The sequence below is a fragment of the Xyrauchen texanus genome, chromosome 5 (assembly GCF_025860055.1).
Source record: "Xyrauchen texanus isolate HMW12.3.18 chromosome 5, RBS_HiC_50CHRs, whole genome shotgun sequence".
NCBI classification, from domain to species: domain Eukaryota; kingdom Metazoa; phylum Chordata; class Actinopteri; order Cypriniformes; family Catostomidae; genus Xyrauchen; species Xyrauchen texanus.
The window spans coordinates 44,893,792-44,917,345 of record NC_068280.1 but is presented as its reverse complement, the minus strand read 5'-3'; the positions used below and the strand labels follow the sequence as shown (position 1 = coordinate 44,917,345).

The following is a 23,554-nucleotide window of genomic DNA, read 5'->3' as shown; positions in this document are numbered from 1 at the left end:
CCTTCCAATTTGTATTTGGGGAACATTGTTCTCAAAGTGCTGGATTATTTGCTGAAGCATCTTTTGGCAAATTGACAAGTCTCAAATGATCCTTGCTCTTGAAGGTCTAGGCTGTTTTGGAGGCTCTCTATAAACTATACATGATTGCCTCTCCTGTTTAACATCTCCTGTTTCGCATCACCTTGTTATTTCAACTCATCAAATTGTTATTAATCTTAAATTGCCCCCGTCTCAACATTTTTGGAGAGTGTTACAATCATCTGATTAAAAAAAAACATCATTTAATGTGTAGCTGTAGTGCTTTCAATATAGCAAAGGGTGAATAGAATTTACAAATCACTTTTTTTTTTTTTTTTTTTTTTTATACTGTCCCAACTTTTTCTTTTTTTTTTTTTAAAGATTTTACCTGGAAAATAATCAAACTTCAATAATATTCCATCCAATATCAGAAAAATATTACTTTATATTTTCCATTCACATTTATTTCTTTATTTATAACACCAATACATAAATCACACACACACTAACATATATATAAATACTGATTTGATTTTTTAAATATTGTTAAAAATGAGAGCTGTATATTTATTGCAATAATTAATTGCATTAATCTCTTGGTTTATTTATTTATTTTGGTTGTTAATGCGTTCCAAATCATTCTATAGTGGAGATTAGAGAGTACATCTAAATCCTACAAACATTAAGGAACCAAGCTAATCTTCACTGTACGAATACAATTTTATTATTTGTGCTATTATATGTTTTTACAAAAGGTTAAATTGTAGTTTAGCTGAAATCTTAAGCAATTTTTTAAAATAAATAAACAAAACCTATATTGTGGGAGTATCGATCCGCACTTGTGTGGAGTCTTCTGCGGTGGATGTAAAGTATAAAATCATTCATTATGAAAGTTTACGATTCTTCACGCGTGTCTGCAAATCAGAAGCAAGTACGCTAAACAAACAGCAGTTTTATCATGGATTCGGCACATATGTTAACATCTGTAACACATTTACAAAGCAACATAATTTTATTTATAATTAGAATCATACAATTTATTGTGCTTTTTAAATTTAAAGCATCCTTCATCTCTAAATTCAGGACTTTTAGCGAACAGGGAGTTTAAAAGGAACCGGAAATACATTTACTCTCACAAATTTTTTGCGCGAAATTTCCTCTGCATGTATTTGTTCGCTCTGCCCCTACATATGTAAAAAAAATAGTTCTATTATTGACTGTTATCTGCCAAAACAGAAATCAACCACAATCATGGACGAATATGATGACATGTACGGGATCGAAGATGATTTTGAGCAACAGTTTGCGGATGAACTGGAAGTGATGGCGGAAATGGACCGTGAGTCAGACAGATGTGTGTGTTTATATCAATTCACTGTCTTTCGAATGTGTTTATTGTTAGTTTACAAAGCATTACATTTACTTTTTCTCTCCATTTTAATATTTAACTCTTTCCTAACTGTGATGGACACTTTGAATGTGGTGAACTTGCATTATCGGCTAGGTACAACACAAAATAATAATAAATAAAATATATGCTGTGGTTGGCCTATTTTTCCAAAATAATTTTTATCGGTGCCTCCTTATTCTTTTATGATCTTGCAATGACCTGTATGGCTATTGTTAATATTTAAATAGTTTAAAACCTAAACGTAACACCCAATATATATTATATTCCATGACCAACTTAAAACAAAACAAAAGTGGTCACAACCTCCCAACGACCTGCAAAGTTATGATTAGTAGTTTAATTTATAGATATCCAATATTCATTAAGTTCAGTATGGAAAAGCATATTAGTAACAAAACAGTTATTTCTTTCTAACAAACATTGGTTAATCTGTTTGTTAATGCTATTGAGAACAGGTGCATTGTATACTTTATTTTTTAAATCAAGTTCATCACATGCTAATTTTTGGATTGTGACAAGTTTTTAATTAACTTACTCCTTGCAAATTATTTTTAATGTGTGAATATTTTTATGCAAATAGTTGAGCCTCCACTATGTGCAAAAGTGTCTGAATTACGCAATAAGAAACAGATCTCACAGACGTTTGAGGAGGCCATCGGGTCAGGTGACCTGCCATCAAGTAAATCGGTGAATAACCAGCATCTTGTGAGCACCACAGCGAGCATCTCACCTCCAGCATGTGAGGACGAGGAGTCCTTGAGTAAGTACATTGTATTTTCTCTAGGGGTGGGTGATATGACCAAAATCTTATATCACGATATGGATAATTTTATAGCATGATAACGATATATATATCACAATATAGTAAAATTGTCTGGAAAAGCAATACAAATTGGTTTATATAATAACCATATTATAATGCCTATTTTTAAATAATTTATAAATTAAAACTACTCCCTCTTTATTTGGAAGAAGACATACAATGTCAAATTAAGTGAATAAGTAAAGAAATAAAAATCTGCTTGTTTTCAAAGGGGGGGGGGTTAGAATTCCCAATTCCCAATGTGCTCTAAGTCCTCGTGGTGGCGTAGTGACTCTCCTCAATCCGGGTGTCGGAGGATGAATCTCAGTTGCCTACACATCTGAGACCGTCAATCCACGCATCTTATCACGTGGCTTCTTGAGCACGTTACCACGGAGATGTAGCGCTTGTGGAGGCTTCACGCTATTCTCTGCGGCATCCACGCACAAATCACCACGCACACCACTGAGAGAGAGAGTACCACATTATAGCAACCACTAGGAGGTTACCCCATGTGACTCTACCCACCCTAGCAAATGGGCCAGTTGGTTGCTTAGGAAGCCTGACTAGAGTCACTCAGCATGCCCTGGATTTGAACTTGTGCAATATAGCAAAATTTCTATCGGTTGACACTTTATATCATCGCCACGATAAATATCATCTTATCGCTCTGCCCTACTATTCTGTCACACAGGGCAGTATGAATTTCAAAGCTTAAAAGGAATAATTTGCTAAAAAAATTTCAATTTCTAATAATTTACTCGCCCTCAGTTTTTTTCTTCATCAAAACAGAATTTAAGACTTTTAGGATTTCATATCAGGCCTCCTCCTCTAAACAATGCAAGTGAATGTACTCCATTTTTTGACGGTCCAAAATGTATATTTAGGGTGTAATAAAGTTCTTCTGAACCCAAACGATTGATTGTTTTTAGAAACAAAACAATACTTGTATACTTTTTGCCTACAAATGTTTGCTTCAGTACATCTGTGATGCGCGCTCATGAGAGGGATGCTGTAAACTCGTTGGTATTGTCACGTGGAGGAGGCAGGCAGGAAGTGCATCCTTGTTTACAATAGAAACTTGCACAGACCAAGTGCTGTTCACAATCCAAAGCAGTCCAAAACTATTTAAAAATAAAATACATTTCCAAATAATAATAATAAAAAACAATGTAAACAATGATGCGCTTCTTGACGACTCCTCCACATGACGCGTGTCCTTACCAATGAGTTTACATCATCCCTCTCATGAGCACGCATCACAGAGATGTACGGAAGTGAACATTTGTTGTTAAAAAGTTGTGTGGATTATTTTGATCTACCCTACATATGCATTTTGGACCATCAAAAAATGGAGTACTTTCACTTGCATTGTTTAGAGGAGGAGGCCTGAAATGAAATCCTAAAAGTCTTAAATTCTGTTTTGATGAAGACAAAAAATAATTTCTGCAAAACATAGTTAAAGCTTGAAAATGGGATGTTGAATGTTTAAATGTTATGCAATGTGTCTAATTTGGTTTGGGTTTCTTCACAGCCCCTAAACCCAAGAAACGGAGACAAGATGTGGTGAAAAAGCTTGAGTTTTGTGTTGAACATGGTGATGACATCACCCCTCCTTCTTCCCCAGAGATTTACGATAAGTCAGCGAGACATGGGTACAAGTTTATGCTGATCACATATTTTATTGCTGTAATGCTTACATCACATTTGATTTCATGACACCACCTTTTCTGTGATATTCAGCATCATTCTTAAAGCATAGTTTGCCAGCCTTTTTAACTATTGATATCATTGATTACAAATATTGGTTTATTTGTTTAAGGAATTTTTTTAAATCTAAAGTGTTATACTGGTAGAGCGTGGTGCAAGCAACAACAAGGTCATGGTTTTGATTTTGATTTCCAAGCAGTGCACATACTGATAAAATGTATATTTCAAATACACCAAGTTGCTTGTATAAAAGCATATGCCTAAATGTAATGTTTTTTTATTTTGTTTTTATCTTTCTACAGGCCTGGAGTTTCGCTGACTTTCAGTCCTGTCAGACCAGCAGCTACCAAGATATCAACCAATGTGTTGGATATTAGTGGACTGGCAGCTTTGCAGGAGTCACCAAAGAGGATCACTGCAGCAAGACGCCATTCCCAAAAACGAACGCCAGCAATCGGAGATTACATCACTGTCACAGACTCCATGGGGAACAGAGTCTATCTTAGTAAGAAAGAGGAAGAGGAGAAGGTTTGTGACCCCACAAAAAACCCTTTTAAACAAACAAATGCGGGGGTGAAATGTATAACGTTTTTTTTTCTAATTCCAAAGGCGCCAGACCCAAGAGCCTTCCGTAACTCATTGAATGGACTCGGACTGCTAGCTGTTCCCATTGAAGTGCTGAAAGAACAAATTGCAGAGCGAGTAAGAATTTAGGCATGCACACACAAACGAAGGTAAAATAACGACTATGTGGAAATCTGTCTTAATTGGTTGTGTTTTGTTCCAGCGCCATCGACAAATGGTTGAAGAATCTCAAAAACTGACAGAACTGATGAATAGGTACATTTTTATGTGTTACTTGTGTTTATTATACAATCATGGTTTTAGATTGTAATTGACATCAATGCAAGATCCACTTGTCACACTTTGCTTGTGAATTGCAGTTATAATACTGATTGGGGCAATATAGGAATATATCATTAAAAGTCATATAGTAATATATCATGGGATAATGACAATAATAGTGGTGTATTGTTTGAAATAATAGTACAGCTGTTGTAATACAATAGCATTAGGGTGGTATAGTAGTATTTTAAATAGGGATGCACCAATGTATCGGTCACCGATATTTCGGCAAATTGGAAGATTAAGCTTGAAAAGTGGTTCATTTATAATAAATTATCAAGAGACTTTGTTAAAACTCTTTGAATTCAAATGCATAGTCCAGAAATAATGATGGCCACAGAATATGGAAATGTTGGCACTCCTGAGAACATGTATTATTTAATTTATAATCATTCTCACATTACTGAGGAAAAACCATCATTACAGACATGATAGTTGTGAAAGTGGCACTTATCTATATATGATGTGGTAAAACCATCAAAAACCAGAAAAACCTCTGAGACATTGGTATGGTATCCATTAAGGCTGCATGATTGATTGAGTTAAGATTGAAATTGCAACATGGTTTTGCATGATTGCTAAAGGCTTTGTTTAAAAATAGACTGAAGTCATCGTTTCTGTCAGCATTGTGTATGCAAGCAGCGCCCTCTAGTGGTCTGGACAGCATTTTCCATTAACCATTACACCACAATAGAACTAAAACAGTTTTGTTCCTATGGCAACTTATTGTGGTTCACATTTCTGTGGATTTGCCCAACATATGCATAATATGAACTTGTGATGTTCTATTATATACATTAAAAACAGAAACACAATTTTTTTGGAAGTACAAAAATAACCTGTTTTTTAACAGTTATATTTCAATATTTTTTTAACCTTTTTATTTTCTATTTATCTTACATTATGGCTCTTTGTACATTAAATATATATATATATAATAATTCTATACAAAACAGTGATCTGTTGACAAAATAATGTAAGTGGCAAAATATCGGTATTGGCCAATCATTTTCATTTTCGGCAATTGCTTTTCACGTCAATTCTTTTTGCTATGTTTAGATACCATTGTTTTTTTTTCTCACTGATATCTGGAATACGTACTGGTTTCACCTTATTGGTCAGTGAGATTTTCACCAAAGAAATAAAATTGTTTCCAAAAAAGTCACTGTGAATCGATTCATAAGAATGTATAGTTTCGATTTAAAAGCTGAAATCGATACAAAATATTTGAATAGCCTTTTACTACTCTCATCTAATAGAGCCTGTAATGTAATTGTTGTTTACAAGTGTAGTCTATATGTAATTTTGCACTTATTAACTTAAGTGGTATAGATCCAGAGCTTCTAGCAGAAGAGCAGACAGACTCTGGTGTGGATGGTGAGAGTAGGGAAGAAGGCTCTTCCTCTCGGCTGTGGGTGGATCAGTTCTCGCCAAAGCACTACACAGAGCTACTGAGTGATGATGTGAGTTCTAAACACACTGTTTGTTCCAATACTCTAATCTGGATCAAGGTGTTCCATTTCCATTTCATTTTTTATTTTTATTTGAGCATATTTATTTATGTTGTTGTCTCTGCCTCCACAGTTCACTAACCGCTGTCTGCTGAAGTGGCTGAAGCTTTGGGACACTGTGGTCTTTGGGAGAGAGAGGAAAATCCGTCCAGCTCCTGCAGACGCAAGATCGAATTTTACAAACGCTCAAAACCAAAACCAATCTCAGCGTTTCAAAACCAAGAGTCAAATCACAGAAGAGATCCTGGAGGCTGAACTAGACCAGTACAAAAGACCGAAATTTAAGGTGACTAAGTAAATACAAAGAGGAATTCATTGAGATTTATATAAATTAAACATTTTATTTGAGCAGAGGAATAATGTGATAATGCATGTGATTAATTACAAAAGTTAAACACGTTAATTATTCTTACGGTAATCACAATTAATGCATTTACATGATGTTTCCATTGATCGTTATATATAAATATTTTGGGGGGGGAAGGGGGTTACCTCCCCCCATCCCCCCTGGAATCTACACCCTTGCTATCTACTTGTTTTATATTTGCTCAAAACCCTGCATGTTACTAATTAAAAGTGATGAAATTGAAACACTCCTAGAGTGCAAGCAATACGTCAATAAATCATTTTTATTTTTATAGCGATTTTCACAACACGCATCATTTTAAATCTTAAGGTAAATCTAGATAATTGAGCAGCTGTGTTTTTCATAATGCATTTTATTTTTAGCAGGTGATTTTGTCTGTAAAATGTGTTTTCAATCTGTTAAATGCTGTTTAACTGTGTGAATTGTTCTATACAGGTGGCACTTTTATCAGGTCCTCCTGGACTGGGGAAGACCACGCTTGCTCATATTATTGCAAAACATGCCGGATACAATGTGGTGGAAATCAATGCTAGGTAAGTGGTTGCAAGTCCTACTGACGTACCTTGAAATAGAACTACATGCACATAAACTAATTGAGCTAATCTCTCCTCAGTGATGACCGGAGTGCAGAGCTCTTCCAGAAACGTATTGATACAGCGACACAGATGAAGTCAGTCCTGGGAGCCAATGAGAAGCCCAACTGCCTTATTATAGATGAAATTGATGGAGCTCCTTCTGTAAGAGCAACACGGATCTTATCTTTTAATTGAGCAGCTGTTCTTGTCTAAATCTGCTGCTAACTTTTCTTTTGGTTTCTGATTGGCTTAGGCTGCCATCAATATCTTATTGGCCACCTTGAACAGGAAGGATAGCAAAGAGGTGGAGGAGTCAGGCGTTAATGCCTTGAAAAAGAAAAAGAAGAAACAAACTGTGCTGCTTAGACCAATTATTTGCATCTGCAATGACCTGTAAGCCTCAAGTCCTTGTTTCACTGTTCATATCTTGACGTATGTACAACAGACATATATTTTGGATGGATTCAAAATATTTTTTTTACAGTATTACTATAATATAACTACTAAACTTGCAATTAATATCCAACATCCATGAAATTAATACAAATTTTATATTTGTTTTGTATCAACTTCACAAGGTGCATTAGCATTGTTTGGCATCTTTCAACAGCCATGTTTTGTGATAAATAGAGACCCCATTTTTCAGATTTTTATTGTTAATTTAAAGAGGTATTTTTTAAGAATAACATTTCAATCGCATTCTGTGGGGCATTTTATCTTAAAGGGATAGTTCACCCCAAAAATAAAAATTTATTATTTACTCACTCTCATGCCATCCCAGATGTTTCTTTCTTTCTTTTGTTGAACAAAAACGAAGAATTTTAGGAGAATATCTTAGCTCTGTAGGACCATACAATGTATGTAAATGGTGACCAGAACTTTGAAGGTCCATATAGCTCATAAAGGCAGCAAAAAACTCCAGTGTATAAATCCATATCTTCAGAAGTGATATGTTAGGTGTGGGTGAGAAACAGATCAATATTTCAAAAAAAGTCCTTTTTTACTGTAAATCTCCACTTTTACCTTCACTTTCACATTTTTCTACTATTGTTTTGGTGATTCACAATCTTTGTACATATCGCCACCTACTGGCCAGGGAGTAGAATTTATAGTATGAAAGGACTTAAATATTGATCTGTTTCTCATCCAAACCAATCATACTGCTTCACAGGACATGGATTCAACCTCTGGTGTCATGTGGATTACTTTTATTCTGCCTTAATATGCTATTTTGACCTTTAAAGTTCTGGTCACTAATCACTTGCATTGTGTGGTTCATTAAATATTTTATTAAATCATTTTTGAGTTCACATTAAATGTTGACATTTTCTGTGGGTTCCATATAATTTTTTTTATCATATGCACATGAAATAATATAACAATTATATTGCATATGTGTTTTTTTTCATATGGCTGTGGTAGACTAAACTTTTTTGCCTTTTCACCTATTGTACCTTCTTTTTAATTGGCTGTCTTCCTTGTAAGTTATGTGCCAGCTCTGAGGCCCCTGAGACAGCAAGCGTTCCTATTGGCCTTTCCACAGACACTGCCCTCCCGCTTGGCTCAAAGACTGACTGAGGTAAAACATACCAATTATATACACATCTTAAAGCGATTTCATAATCATTCACTGCGTGTGTATCCATTCATGTGTGTTTTTGTGTAGATCACACGTCGTCAGGGTATGAAGGCAGATACTGGCACTCTGATGATCTTGTGTGAAAAGACCGAGAATGACATTCGTGCTTGCATCAACACATTACAGGTGAAATGTTTGTATGTCTTTATATTTCGAAGGGATGTCAGAATTAGAGTATGGGTTCACTTACCTTGAGTGTGTGTGTAGTTTTTACACAGCCGTGGACAGAAGCACTTGGATCAGCGCAGTGTTAGTTCCATGTGTGTTGGGTTGAAAGATCAAAACAAGGGACTCTTCTCAGTTTGGCAGGAAATCTTCCAGCTTCCTCGATTGAAAAGGTACAACTTACACATGCTGTTCTCAAGCAATAAGACATGAGAGGTTGTAGAGGGAGGTAACCCCCTTAACCATGGTAAAATAACTGTAATGAATGACCTAGAGTGGCTTATTACTTCTATTAAAGTGCGACAACAACAATATGAAATATATGTCAATGTTCAATAAATAGTTAAATGTCTTAGTTTAAAGGCAAAATGTATTAATTAGGATCACAATGAATGATTCTTCCAAGTAATATAGTTCATTAGGATAAATATAGATGGTTTACAATTACCTAGATACTTGCTGCATTAATTTTGAATCAAACATATGTGCAGACACAGGTTTGTTTATATCGTTTTTTATATTTCACTGGTTTGCGTCACTGATTGCTGCATATCTCCGTTTGAGGCTGAAGCTTCTGTGATTGGTTGCTTGTGTTTTGATTTAGGAAGCGGATTGGTGGAGATCCTTTTGGAGGTTTTGATGAGGCGGGGCCTAAAGATGGCGTACAAAGACTTCAGCACATCTTACACGTGGTCTCATCTAATGGAGAGCATGAGAAACTTACTCAGGTAACTCGCTACAAATGGCTCATTTTCAAAGGGTCCTATGAGATGATACAGTATATATTTATTTAGCACTTTATTTTTTCCCCTGAGGTACACCTAAAATGTAAAACAAATAGGGTTGTTAATTTACATTTTATTTTATTATTATTATTATTTTTACTAATCACAGTCTTCTGAGATTAATTGTGATTAATCATGGTACATGGTGCATTAAAACAAATATTAAAATATAATCATAAATATATTTACTTTATAGTTTGTCTCAAGGAACATGCAAGAAATTGATTAGTCTTCATTTATTTTAATTATTTAAATATGTATCTGTTAAAATGCACTGCTATTGCAGATAAATTAGACACATTTGTACAGATATCAATTTTGATACATGTTTACATGCCATAAAATCAGTGGACATGCTGTTATTAAAAGTTGGGCAAAATCATCTTCCATTTTACAGTGGACTTTTTTAATAATAGGATCAAATATAGCAGATTCAATTTATATCAAGCTTTATTGTAAAAAGAGAAACTTAAGTGTACATTGCCAATTCATTTTAAGACTAAATACATACATATAGGAAGTGTAGAAAAAAACTCAAGAAGTGAAAAAAAATGATACTGCATTAATTGCGTTAACTGTTCTTTTAACTTGTTAAACAGTCAACTATTAATCACGGAAATTGACACGTTAAATTGTCTCAGCCCTAAGAAAAAAAAATGCTCATAAAATTTTTTCCCATAAAAACATCCAGCCTTTCTATGACCAATAAAAATAAATATGCCATTGATTTTGTCACTGTATCTTTAAGATTCCTATGCAAACACTTGCTTGTTTGTTGTTGGTCCAAAATAGTTGGCGGTGTCCCATCATCCCAACAGCCTGTTTACAAAGCCTGCGCTACATTGTGATGATCCATAACACCGTATAGGAGAGACTGGCATAAAAATAAATAAAATATAAAAATGGTTGTGACATCACAACCATGAAAAGTTCAGGATGAGCCATTTGTGGCCTAGTTTAAATAGTTTTTCCCTCACTGAGTTCTAGAAGTTACAGTAGTTTACATCTTACATCAGACTCTCTTACCTTGACCCAAATAGACTCTAGAAAGAGTATGCAAAAAAGTGGTAATTCTAAGCAAAGATATGCAAATTCCTCTTTTCCTCTGTGTCTCTCTCTAACAGGGTTTGTATGATAACTTCCTCAGTATGAAGCTTAAGGACCCAGGGATGTTGGGTGTGTGTGCAGGGCTTGACTGGTTGTGTTTCACCGACCTGTTGAATGAGTGCGTGTTACATGGACAAAACTACACTCTCATGCGATACCTCCCTTTCCTGCCCGCTGCCTTCCACCACCTATACGCTGCAAACTCTGTCCCACGCATCAGTTACCCACACAGCCACTATGAGGTGAGGGAGAGCGAGCACACATGACCAGCCTAATCCTTAATACTCTAAAGTATTATCGTCATTCCCTTCAACCTTTCATCAAATGAAAGCACTCTGGCCCAGTTACACTCCACAGGCTAGAAAGTGCTCTTTCTGAGTGCAATCTCTATAAAATTATTTTTCTTTTAAATCCTTATGTAAATATAAAATCATTGAAAAGTCATGGACACTTATTGGTCAAAAAATGTTTAAACCCTAATCTGATTTGGCCATCATTCGAAGCAGATTGCCATTGCATATTTTTGTCATTTGATATTTCATTGCTTAAAACAAACCCACAACCCCAAGTATGGACTCTACTAATAGTGATATAAAAACAACCCCACATTGGTCCAGCATTAGACATGATGAATTAGTAGATTTCTCAAGTTATTTGGCATTGAACTTGCAGCCCTTAGTGTTAGTTGCTGAACTTCTGAACCATTAAATCTAAGTGTTATATTAAAGTGATTAAAAAACTTTAAAATTCACTTCTAGGCTTTAACTAAAACCCAACACACAAAGAATGCACTGATTGCCATGTTGAATGACATCCCACCTGCTGTACAGAGTCGTGTTTGCATGAACAATCTCTGTTTGGACATTCTCAGCCTTCTACTGGATCTCATCTCCCCCAAACTGCGGCCAGTGAGTGCTTTTTTGTGTCTTAATGTATTTAAGATGTTATTAATTGGTATAACAAAGATACATTTATGTGAACTTTGAAGCAAGATTTTAAAGTCTCTGTTCCAAACACAACTGAGCTGCCTACATAGACAGCATTGTTAGGCAACATTAGTTGACTCCTGATAGGAAGGTTTGAGGGCAGTATCGCATGTGTCTTTGACGAATAAGACAATCTCAGAATGAATTGCGACAAGATCAGTTAAAAGTTTAATTCAAGATAGCAGACAGTAGAGAAAAATGTCTACATGTTAATGTCAGAAGTGTGTATCCTCTGTGATCGCTGATCGAATCTCTAATAGTTATAGACCAATTTATTTACTTTTTGATATTATCTGCACTGGCCAACAGCTTTGCCATCATTGGGCCTTTCTGATAATCTTCACTGTTTTCCTCATTTTAGATTTTCAGTGTGTTTCATGCATGTATCTTTTAGGTGAACCCTCAGCTTTACAGCACCAGGGAAAAGCAGCAGCTCTATGATTTGATCGACACCATGATCAACTACAACCTGACCTACAGACAAGACCGCTCACCAGAGGGACAGTACGCTTATGTGCTGGAGCCGTGAGTACTTGCAAATACACAAACCTTAAAGAGGTCATGACATGCCTTTTTTTATATTATTTAAAAATGTTCCTTAAGTTTTACTTATAATAGTAGAAGGGATGTCAAAAAATATTGGTTATTGATCAATATTTTAATTTCTTCAACGCATCGATATATTAACATCAGCCTACATTTAAATTAGAAGCCTAATTTGTGTGCATTCAATTCACTGCGAGTTGCATTCCATTCAGTGTAGTCTGACGTAATAGTTTTGGGAGACTTCAAGGGGGCGACATAATATTTTCAGAAGCCGGTCACGGCATATCACACATTACGAGTGATATTTGGGAGTCCAAAGATATAAACGTTTTTGTACTTCAAGAATGAACAAAGTGAAGTTGATGAGTTTGCAGGTTAGTGTATGAAACGGGTGTAACTGTGCAAACTGAACGATTAGAAATGGTGACAATTATTATGCAATTTCCCTGTATGTAGCATTGACTAGGTCATTCATTCAAGCTGTCAAACCACAAAAGACACTGAAAATACATTGTGTACGCTCTATGTTAGATACTTATGCAAAGTATATCATCCAGTAATGACCAGAGTAAATAATCTATGTCCTTTGATAATGTAACGGGTTGAATTTAATGAAGTTGAGCTCTGTAGCTCTGCAGAATTTTTAACATCCCCCATATATAGCAGGCCCGTGGTGTGTGCGTAGGTACCATCATAGAAAATAATTGTTTCAAATTTTAGAACATGCCATGTTGTCCGCCAGACACATCTGGTGCATGACCCACTTAATTAACCCTGCCGCTCACAATTTACAAAAGTTGTTTAGAGAAATATAATTTCCACCCTCATTCTGACCCTCTGTTAGAAACACTAACAGAGGATCAGAACACTGGTGTTGGTGCTGTTTCTACTTTAAGACTTGACAGTAAATGCCCACTCTTCTGATTGGCTTTCTGCTCTTGACATCTCACCGCTCATCTCTGCTGGGTGGGCTACGGAAGTGATCAAAGATAAAGTAGGTGTTGATGTGGAGGCGGTCAGATGCACAGTATGAAATCGCAATGTAGAGGAAGGGTTGATTTGACAGCTTGGTTTAACAAATGCTCTTTTTACAGTGAGGTGGAAGTTTTGAGTTCTGAAACTTACAGGATGTTATTGTAGTACAATGAGCTCTTATTTGTCAAAAGTTCAAGAACAATTTGATTCCTCATGTCATGACCCCTTTACTAAATGTCAACCTTATATAGAGACTACATCACAAGATTACACAGTGACATTTGAGTGGTATTTGTTTACCTGTTCGTCATGATTTGTGAGAGATTAGGCTTTAGCTCCAGATTATTCTCTCTCTCTCTCTCCCCCCTTCTTTTTGTGTTTCTCTCCATCCTTTCTGTTTTAATTTGGCATTTCTGTCATGAGAACTTTTTGCTACTCTTTGAAATTGCAATATGCTGCACTCCGCATAAGAAGAGAACCACAATCCTCTCTGTGGTTTACAATTCTCTAACCACATATGAATTGATGGAACCGAAGCTGAAAACATTGAAACAAGCGTTTGTTAGTCTTTAAAGCTAAGCTCTTGCTGCTGAAACTTTGGACTTCTGCTTGACCTCTCTAGAGAAGGATAAAAACCAGGAATGAGAAGATGAAGAAAAGATTTGGACTGTTGGATTGATTTTCACAAGGGGAATTCAAGCTGAAACTGAAGAAGAGAACCTGTGTACATGTTTGCATTTTATCCATATTGCATTGTTCGTGTTGTGATTAGGCCTAGATTTAGATTTTTATTGTACAAAATGGTAACTGTGGTGTAATTGTCTAGTAATGCTCCACCAACATTTATTTTTATTTTCTTCAATGGCCGATGCTGATATCTAGTGGGACGGGTGGCCGAAGGCTGATATAATGCCAGTATATAAGATAGAATTAGATTAATAAAGCACAGATAAAGCGTACACAAAATTGCTGAAATTATAATTTATTTGTACATTTACAAAAAGTTTACAAAACTAAAATATTTGAGCAGACAATTAGCATTATCCATTGACATGATGTTGGTGTATATTTGACCTGACAAGATCAAGTTAAAGGAAAGTTCTGGGTTTAATACAAGTTGAGCTCAGTTGATGGCACGGAAAATAGTTTTTACTCTTTATTTTGTTTATTAACCCCCCCAAAAATACAGAAAGGTACTTACAATGGAAGTGATGGGGCCAGTCCATAAACAACATTAAAATACACACAGGTTCAAAACTATAGCCACAAGACATTAACATTATATATGCTAACATGATTTTGGTGTGACAAAATCGTTTACAGGGTTTACCAGCTTTGTGTCATCATGGCAACGAAGTTGTAATATTGGATATAACTTAACACAGAAAAGGTTAGTAAGTGATTTTATGACACTAAAATCATGTTAGCATGTGTAATGTTTATGTGTTGTGGCTATACTTTCGATTGTAACCTTAATGGAGTGGCTCCATTGACTTCCATTGTTAATGCCTTAAAATAACTGCAGTTGTTGCTTTTATTTAATAAATGAGGGATGAGTCAAAAAAGAAAATTCTCTCATCATTTACTTAGTTTCATGCAATCCCAGATGTGCAATGGTCACCTGAAGATCAATGTTTCGATCCTTTTTTACTATAAATCTCCACTTTCACTTTCAGAATATTCCATATATCGTCTCACTTAACTACAGTCTAGATGAGATGAGGAATCGTATGCTATAGGGTGTACATGTTTGTCTATATCACTGTTTTTGAGGTTGTTTTTTTTATATATGTATGCATGTATTCTCTTTGTGGTTGGTGTGGTAGTATCATGCAGCGGTCATTCCTGCAGGCCCGCTGTAAAGAGACGCTGGTCACCTCTGATTGGGGAATTCCGCTGCTGATTGCTCTGTTGCTGCTACTGCTTGTTTACGCCTTCCTGTATCTTCCCGCCATCTCTTATCGAGCTGTACTCCAACAAGCGCTGAGTAACCACACTCAAACCATGTCCCTGGCAAATAACAAGATAGGCTGAGGATCATACAATTCCCAGTGCAATGGTATTTTCATTAATATCATCCATTTATGATGAGAAAGACAACAGCAAAACAGACAATTCAACTTTGAATCATATGGCCTGGATGGCAGAAATGAGAAATATTTACAATAGCACAAGAAGCGATTCAATCCACATTGAAAGGCTTTTAAGGCACGTGTGCAGCATACTTGACCGGAGCACATGGAAATGGACACTTCTCTTAGCTACATCTTGATTTCCACATGGGAAATAAACTCATACCACCTTTCATCGCAATCCTATTTTCAGGAGAGGAAGAGACCTACTGAATGTGAAACCAAAACACAAACTTGTGCACCCTATTCTCTCATGTGGAACGTTTTCATGGCTGTGTTTACCCTGCACAACTAATCCTGTTTTTGGATTTTTTGGCAGCATTTCATCTGCTTGTGTGTTTGCATATATTTTTATCTAATTTCCTTTTATTCCTGGAAAACTGTTTTACCTTCTGAGTAAGCGGGATTACTTATTTTACCTTAAAGCCATCTAATCTAGTCTTCCTCTCTCCTCATTAGAATCCACATATATAATTACTGTACAACCTGTGTTTTCAATCACAGGTTGTACAGTAATTTTGTACATGTGTTTCCAAAGTAATGTGGAAGATGTGGTGCGGTTTCCTGGTTTGCCTCCGCGGAGGCAGTTAACCTATCAGGTGAAGCAGCTGATCGCCAGAGAGACGGAACTAGAGAAGATGAGGAGGTTGGAGAGGGCCCAACAGAAACGCAACCCACAAAAAGTAAGACCAGAGTAAACAGACCATTACAAGCAGTACTGGGGAATGCTAATGTAATCTTGTAGCATTTCTCTATAGATGAACATTACAGATGGCCCGTACATGGAAATATTCTACACTCTATATTTTAAATGACATATTACACAATCAAGAGCAGTTACATTGCTACATTGTAAGAAGCAATGAGAAAATGTCAGTTCATATATTGTCGATTATTTTAAACCATCCATCCACAATAGGCTACACAAGTTTGCAGCCGAAACACAAATAATTGTTGTTGCTGCATTTGGAGTTTGATGAGGTGAAAGATTAAGTCTTTGCAAATAATAAATGCATCTTATGTTAAAAAACAAAAACAGCAGTGATACCAAACTTTGTGCATCCATATTGCCCCAAAATGGATGCACAAACGAATGGCATCCATTTTGGGGCAATTTGGATGACATAGCCTGGAGCGTGACGTCACCGCTTTCAAATATAAGCTGTTCTATAGAAAGGAAAAAGATACAATGTTTATTTTAACAGCATAAACCAACACTGATAGAGCACAAACAAACAACAGCGGTTTGGAGTTATTGGGATGAGAGGGACGCCACTGCTGCTGAATAGTTTCTGGGTATACCTGAAGAATAGTGGTGGTGTTTCTTTTAACGGCACAAACGAATGGCACCGGTTTGGAGCAATTTGAGCCACATGAGGTGGAGAGTGATGCCAAACAGCCAAAATAAAAACATTTTACTATCTCAAAGACCAAACCAGTACAAACTTTTGTTTTGGAGCATAAATGCAGCACAGATATATAGTATAGTTTTGGTGATGGTTTAATTGTATAGGGTGCCAACTTCAAGGAGGCATTTGGTTCTGATTGGTTTTGTCTTGTTTGGATCTGTTTTGTTCTGCGTTTTATTTTATTTTTTGTGCGACTTTTGTTTTGTCTCGTTTAGATTTGTTTTGAGTTTTGTCTTGTTTGGTTTTGTTTTTGTGATTTGCTTTCTTTGGTTTTTGGCAAGTGTTATTTTCTCTATTCCAGCATTGCCTAGTGTTTTTCTAATTTTGTTTTGTTTTTAGTCTTGTTTGAGAAATTTTATTTGAGGGTTTTGTTTTGTTCTGCGCTTTTTGTTTAGTCTTGTTGGGTTTTAGGTGTGTTATTTTATCTCTCTTCCAGAATGGTAGTGCTACGCTTGGCTTGCTTTACATGTGTTTTGTTTTTTGTTTTGTTTTGCCTTGTTTGGTGTCGTTTTTTGTTGTGTTCTGTTTTTGCTTGGTTTTGTTCTTTTTGTTTATGTGTGTTTTGCCTTTTTTTTTTTTTTTTCCTCTCTCTCTTCTAGAATGTTAGTGGTATGCTTGGCTTTTGTTTTTGTCTTGTTTGTTTTTGGTTCTTTTTGTTGTCTTGTTTTGTGTTTTTTTTTTTTTTTTGCTTATTAGGTTTTGGGAAAGTATGTTGTTTTACTCACTGCTTAAAATAAGTAATTCATTTTGTAATGTGCATTTTGTTTAACACTAGTAATACTGACTACATACAACTACACGATATGCAAAACCATATTTATGCATGTTCAGTATTTGCAAGGTTCAAGTTACATCTCAAAGATGGTATAGAGTTTGTTCTTTGTCTTCAGACTGAGGTAGTTAAAAAAGATCCAGAGGAGAAGAAAGCGGACGTTAAGAAACCGACGAGCATGAACCATCAGCTGAGGCTGGAAAACATTGTTAAACAGACTGTGGTGGAAAGCAGGGTGAGGCATCTGTATTAAATTCTTTAATCTCTTTCACAAGCCTGTCCTTAAATCCACTTGTATAAATCCCAATGTACCACCATTGTTTCAACTACCTTAAGCCCAGTCCACTGTTGAAGCCTTAATATATTACATTTAATGCAGGGCTGGTGACTCACTGAATTTGCATCTTTACTCATTGTGGGAAACTGATCTTAAACTGATTGCAGATTAAGCGATATCTAGTTATCTGCACTAACATCATTACTTTTGACCTCTTAATTTATTTAGCGAGTTTACAAACAGAAACAGATTAAGGATTTATGTAAATCCCCATCAGTTATACCTTATTGCTTTATCAATATTTAGTGTCTAGATGAGCATAGACATTGAGTTTACACATTCATTTTGCATTGTTTTTTTGTTTTTATAATAATTCAATACCACCTTGTTTTATTATGATTTCAAATTCACACTGTCCCTCTCTGCATATGGTTGATTTATGTTGATAATAATCCTAGATCAATTGGGTTAATATGGGATCAGGATTAAAGGGGTCATACACGTGATTACTTCACTTGTTTATTTTTCCTCCCCAATTATAGCCTGAATTGGATTTCTTTGGACGAGCCATTGAACCCAAGGAAAAGCTTGTTGTCACCACTACAAGTATGTTTTATTTATTTATATAATTTATATGATTTACACAATGTATTTTAAACATACATGCCTAATTTTCATCGTTGTATGCATGGTGCATGGAATACAGGTTACAAAATTAACTGGAGACAGAGTCTCCTGAACTGATATCAGTCAGTTTAAAGGAAATTAAATAATGCATTGTGCATAGCGATGCCAAAATACAACGTCCATACATGTGAATGAGTGGTCGGATGAGGTAAAGAACAATAGTCTTATATATACATATATAGTATATTTTTCCTTTGTATCATTTGGCAAACAGAAAGTCTTATGTGAAACAGTGCCTCTCGCAAAACATTGTGACCCATCGTAATTAAGTTCCTCAAATAGTTTTAATGAAGGTTGACCTCAAAGAAATATTTAATTTACCTATTGACAGGTGTGCCAAAAAGTACATATTGGACCATGCATTAATAGCTGAATATATAAAGTTAAACATCGGAGAGTAGCTGATATTCCTCTTGGTTTCTTTCTCCAGGTGAAGATGGCAAAGAAGGTGCGGTTGTGCAGATCGGTAAAGCTGTGGGTAACAGTGATGTTTGGTTTCGCTTCAATGAGGGCGTCTCCAATGCAGTGCGTAGAAATGTTTACATTCGGGAGTTACTTTAAAGTGTTGTGAGAAGAGAGATGAGGCCTTTTATTCAATATACAACAACTTTAATAAATACACCAAAAATAAAAATGCTCTAAACGTTTTACTGTATGGTTACATGAAAACTTAAACCTAACATTTCCGGGGGAAGAAATGCTGCAGTTCCTCTTTTTTTTTTTTTTTATGTATTCTTGTATTGTTGTCTTACACTTTTATAAATACACATTTTCACTGATTGACAGCAGTTGTTTTCTTTCTTTTGATAATATCATGGCCTGATACAAGTAAACAGCAAAGCATATTAACTCAATCTATTCATTTACAATCTTATTCATCTTAGTCCTCTAAGTCTGCCAGTGCAACCATAACAATGGGTTGAGCCATGCCAGTTGTCATAGTGATGATTGACCGTTTTTGTGCTAGAGTACAACACATTTGCTTGACTCCACCCATGGGTTCAGCTTCAGGATTTCAGTGTTCAAAAAAGGATCCTCAGTCATTTTCTCCTCCATCCATTTAATCAACCTGAAAATAAACATCAAAATATTTTTTATATTGGCTTGCTGTCCCTTACCTCATTAGTCTACTTTCTAGTATTTTATTTATATATATATATTACACACAGCTCTGGAAAAAATTGAGACCAAGGCAAAATTATCCGTTTATCTGTATTTACTATTTATAGGTTTGTGTTTGAACATTTTTGTTATATTCTATAAAGTGCTGACAATATTTCTCCCAAATTCCAAATAAAAGTATTGTCATTTACAGCATTTATATGCAGAAAATGCCAACTGGTGAAAATAACAAAAAAGATGGTGTTTTCAGACCTCAAATAAGTTCATATTCAGTTTTAAACAACCCAAAACTAATGTTTTAACTCAGGAAGAGTTCAGAAATCAATATTTGGTTTTCAATCAGAGCTTTCATGTGTCACGGCATGCTCTACACCAGTCTTTCACACTGTTGGGTGAATATATGCCACTCCTGGTACAAACATTCAAGCATAATTTTGTAGAAATTGTTATAATTTTTACTTTATAAAATGCAGTGAAATGGATGCTTTCTTGTTTGATACTCACTCTGGAATGGAGTCTGATGTTTTCTCCCTGTTATACTGTAGCTGTTGCTTCAGACTGTCCACATGATTTTTCAGCTGAGTCTCATCCAACTCATCCATCTGAAATAGAATAAATCATATTTCATTCTTGTGCATTGTGAACATTATACTCAACCATCAAATGTAATGTATCAGCATCATCTTCTAGAAATGTGCTACCTACTAAGGTGTATATACTTTGTGTTTTTACTCAAATCGTCATCTGTTGAACAGTTCTCAAAACATTTTTGTAATAGCATAAGCACAGAAACCTTTAAATCTAAAAGCTGAAGTATCAAAATAATTCTGTTCACCCCCTCAGAATTCTGAACTTGTTAAAAATAGAAAATGGTATGATCTTGATATGAAAAACAGCTTTCAGAAAAAAACATGACAAATTTCAACCTACCGTGATGAAGTCGTAATTATCGTAGCTTAGAAGTGAAGCAGTGGGATTCCAGAGAGTGCACTGGCAAATTGCTTGAGTTGGTATACTTTGTTTCACCTAAGACGAGGGAGTTTTTTTCCATTTGAAAATCCTTGTGTGCGCACAACTGATTCATGCACACACCTTGAACTGAGGTTATGAAGCATTCAAACTAGTTTGTTACTCCTGAGTTCTAATGGCAGTAATGTTTAGCTCATTGGACTCTCTGTGGAATTTATGTAAAACACATGCAAATCTGCCCTGTATTGCCCTACTGGCTGTATTTAGTTTTTGACAGGAGAAATAAACATTATAATTAGAGTCAAGGAAAATTCATACATTACCTATAATTGTGTGCCAACTGAAAGATGGTCTACACCAGGCCTGACTGTCTCTAATGAGTTATTTCTGATGCTTCCTTTAGGTAAAGTGTTTCCTAAAGGAGTAAAGGTTTAGGCTACATGTTTCCTTTTTATGTCTAATATGGTATGGCATTAGGAATGAGAAAAAATGTCAACTTTATCTTTGTACACTAAACAACGTTTGCTCGTCACATGATGTGCCTTATTTAAGCAAATGTTTTCATCCAAAGCAACAGCTGGGGCAGTATTGGAGCAATGAGGAGATTACGTGGTCAAAGGTAAAATGCTGATATAGAAGGACAGTGATCTCTATAACTCCCCTTACCTGGGTCATTCCTACTGGTGGTTGATATAGCAGTATTTGACAGCCCACAAATATAACCATTGGTTGCTGCCTCCAGCAATCAACCACCATGTATTCTCTTTGGCTAAAGGCGGCACCTATCTGTTAACAAGATCAGGAAATACGAGTGAGCAATGTTGTCTGATGTTAAGCCTGTCTAAACTGTGTCCCTTAAGCTACTTAAGCTACAACTTAATATATCGGAGTCATGTGTTCTCTTAAAATGAAGATTTAGAGCTTTCATAAGTTGCTGTGTGTTTATGGAGACAACATAGAATAGTATGATAATGGTGATTCAGATGTTTTATTAAGAGGTAGATCAGTGCTCTCTTTATTATGCAGAATACATGCAATTGGAAAATGGGTGTGTACAAAGAGTTTTGTTGAGTCAAACATTATTTTTCATTTGGTCATATTCAAATAATTAAATTCATTCTGCCATTCATTAGAATTAATGTGCAAGATTTGAGATTGAGATGTATTATCCCTCACACTTTACAGCAGCATATGCATTGCATTTCAACACATACAGTACACTATTAAAAAGTAAAATCCTATATATATTATTCAACCATTGGCCTTATGAACACTAACAGATAATAACACCTTACCCACAAAAGACATCCAGTAATGCCTCAACTGTTGAGACCGTAGTGATATTTTCCTTCCATCATGAACCAATAGTCAAATGTGATAAATCTAATTTGATTGTCTGGTTTAATGGTTGTCCAGCGATGAACATATACCCCAAAATCTGTCTAGAGCGTAGATTTCTGAAACCTAGGATGGCAGGAGAGGAGTCATTCATATTTATGAGTCAAGCATTACCTGAATTGTTGAGGTTAGGTTTAGGTGTAGGGTTATAATTTCTCAAACCAATAAGGTAGCACTTTCCTGATGAGTATAAATGACTCTTCCCCTGCCGTCCTTTTGTTTTGTAAAATTGCATCCAAAGCTCCCACACAAGAGTAGTGAAAGATCAGTACATCAGCGATAAATCAACCAATATTTGGCCACTTGAGAGTATTTGCATATCAATGATAACAATGCTCAATTGTCAGGTCCAAAATCAACTAATAGCCTTGTTAATCGTTAATTTTATTAGTTACTTTTGAGGTAACAGTACATAAAAAAAGTGTTCACATTATTTCACCAAAATTGTGAACATCTTATTTGCTGTCATTAAATTGTATTGCCATTTATATCCGCCATTGATAGATACCAGGGACATTGAAGAACCCCGATTGGTCAACCACTACACCTCATATATCTCTGTGATTTCATAAAGCAGCACATGCTCCTGAATCAACATCCTTGTTGGTCCCTGAGCAATATTTCTATCAACCAATCAGATTTTAAGGGTTAGATTTAGAGTTAATGTTGGGTTCAGTAGTGTTGGATTCAAGTTCATCTTAGTTGAGTCCAAGTCAATACCATCTGCCAAGCTGCCAGGAACCCATCAAGTTAAGAAAACCCATAGTGACTGGTTTTCTTAACTAAAGGGGTTTCTTGCAACTGTGTTTTGGTCTTTACCCAATGAAGTCTGAGTCCAAAGGGGGCTCAGTTGGAATCAAGAGCTGTACCAAGTGGATACCGGAAAGTGAATCTATTTATGAATCTGAATTCAAATTACAATTGTAAACACGAAGACATTACATCAATAGTTTAGGCTTATTTTAACCTTTACAACTAAGAAAAACAATGTGTCAATATCGGGAGCCGCACCAATCTATTTATGGACATTGTTGGACTCGAGTCTGACCTTGAGTACCCCAATTCTAGGACTAAGTTTAGGGGCTTGTACACTATTCTTGTCAACTTACAATTTCCATCTAATTTTAGTGGGTAGGTTATGGTCAGGGATTAGGTTTATGGTTATGACTATCTTTATTTTAAAGAAATGTTGAACAGAAGATGTTGATCCAGGAACCCATCCTACTTGGAAAAATTACAGGGAGCATCAAATAGTCAACAGCACATATATCAAAACATGTAACAT

The 23,554-nt window shown here is 35.7% G+C and overlaps 2 protein-coding genes across 3 annotated transcripts; one reads left to right on the top strand and one right to left on the bottom strand.

Annotated features, from left to right (window-relative positions):
• Window positions 1–1,182: 1,182 nt before the first annotated feature.
• Window positions 1,183–19,350, top strand: chtf18 (CTF18, chromosome transmission fidelity factor 18 homolog (S. cerevisiae)). 2 transcript variants are annotated; one of them, XM_052127159.1, is made up of 22 exons: window positions 1,183–1,357; window positions 2,010–2,189; window positions 3,766–3,886; window positions 4,244–4,469; window positions 4,551–4,643; window positions 4,729–4,781; window positions 6,172–6,310; window positions 6,432–6,644; window positions 7,161–7,258; window positions 7,339–7,462; window positions 7,554–7,693; window positions 8,786–8,879; window positions 8,967–9,065; window positions 9,147–9,277; window positions 9,709–9,832; window positions 11,014–11,238; window positions 11,755–11,904; window positions 12,377–12,507; window positions 16,174–16,318; window positions 17,935–18,051; window positions 18,636–18,699; window positions 19,211–19,350. In XM_052127159.1, the coding sequence occupies exons 1-22, from the start codon at window positions 1,270–1,272 to the stop codon at window positions 19,339–19,341; spliced, it is 2,886 nt and encodes a 961-aa protein (XP_051983119.1). In that variant the 5' UTR covers window positions 1,183–1,269; the 3' UTR covers window positions 19,342–19,350. The 2 variants fall into 2 exon arrangements, with proteins under 2 accessions (XP_051983119.1, XP_051983118.1); XM_052127158.1 differs by having other exon boundaries at window positions 1,183–1,372.
• Window positions 19,351–19,361: 11 nt separating this feature from the next.
• Window positions 19,362–20,982, bottom strand: gng13a (guanine nucleotide binding protein (G protein), gamma 13a). Its single transcript, XM_052127160.1, has 3 exons — window positions 20,833–20,982; window positions 20,407–20,504; window positions 19,362–19,849 (listed from the first exon to the last, which is right to left on the bottom strand). Exons 2-3 carry the CDS (start codon window positions 20,502–20,504, stop codon window positions 19,744–19,746), a joined length of 204 nt encoding a protein of 67 aa, XP_051983120.1. The 5' UTR covers window positions 20,833–20,982; the 3' UTR covers window positions 19,362–19,743.
• Window positions 20,983–23,554: the final 2,572 nt, after the last annotated feature.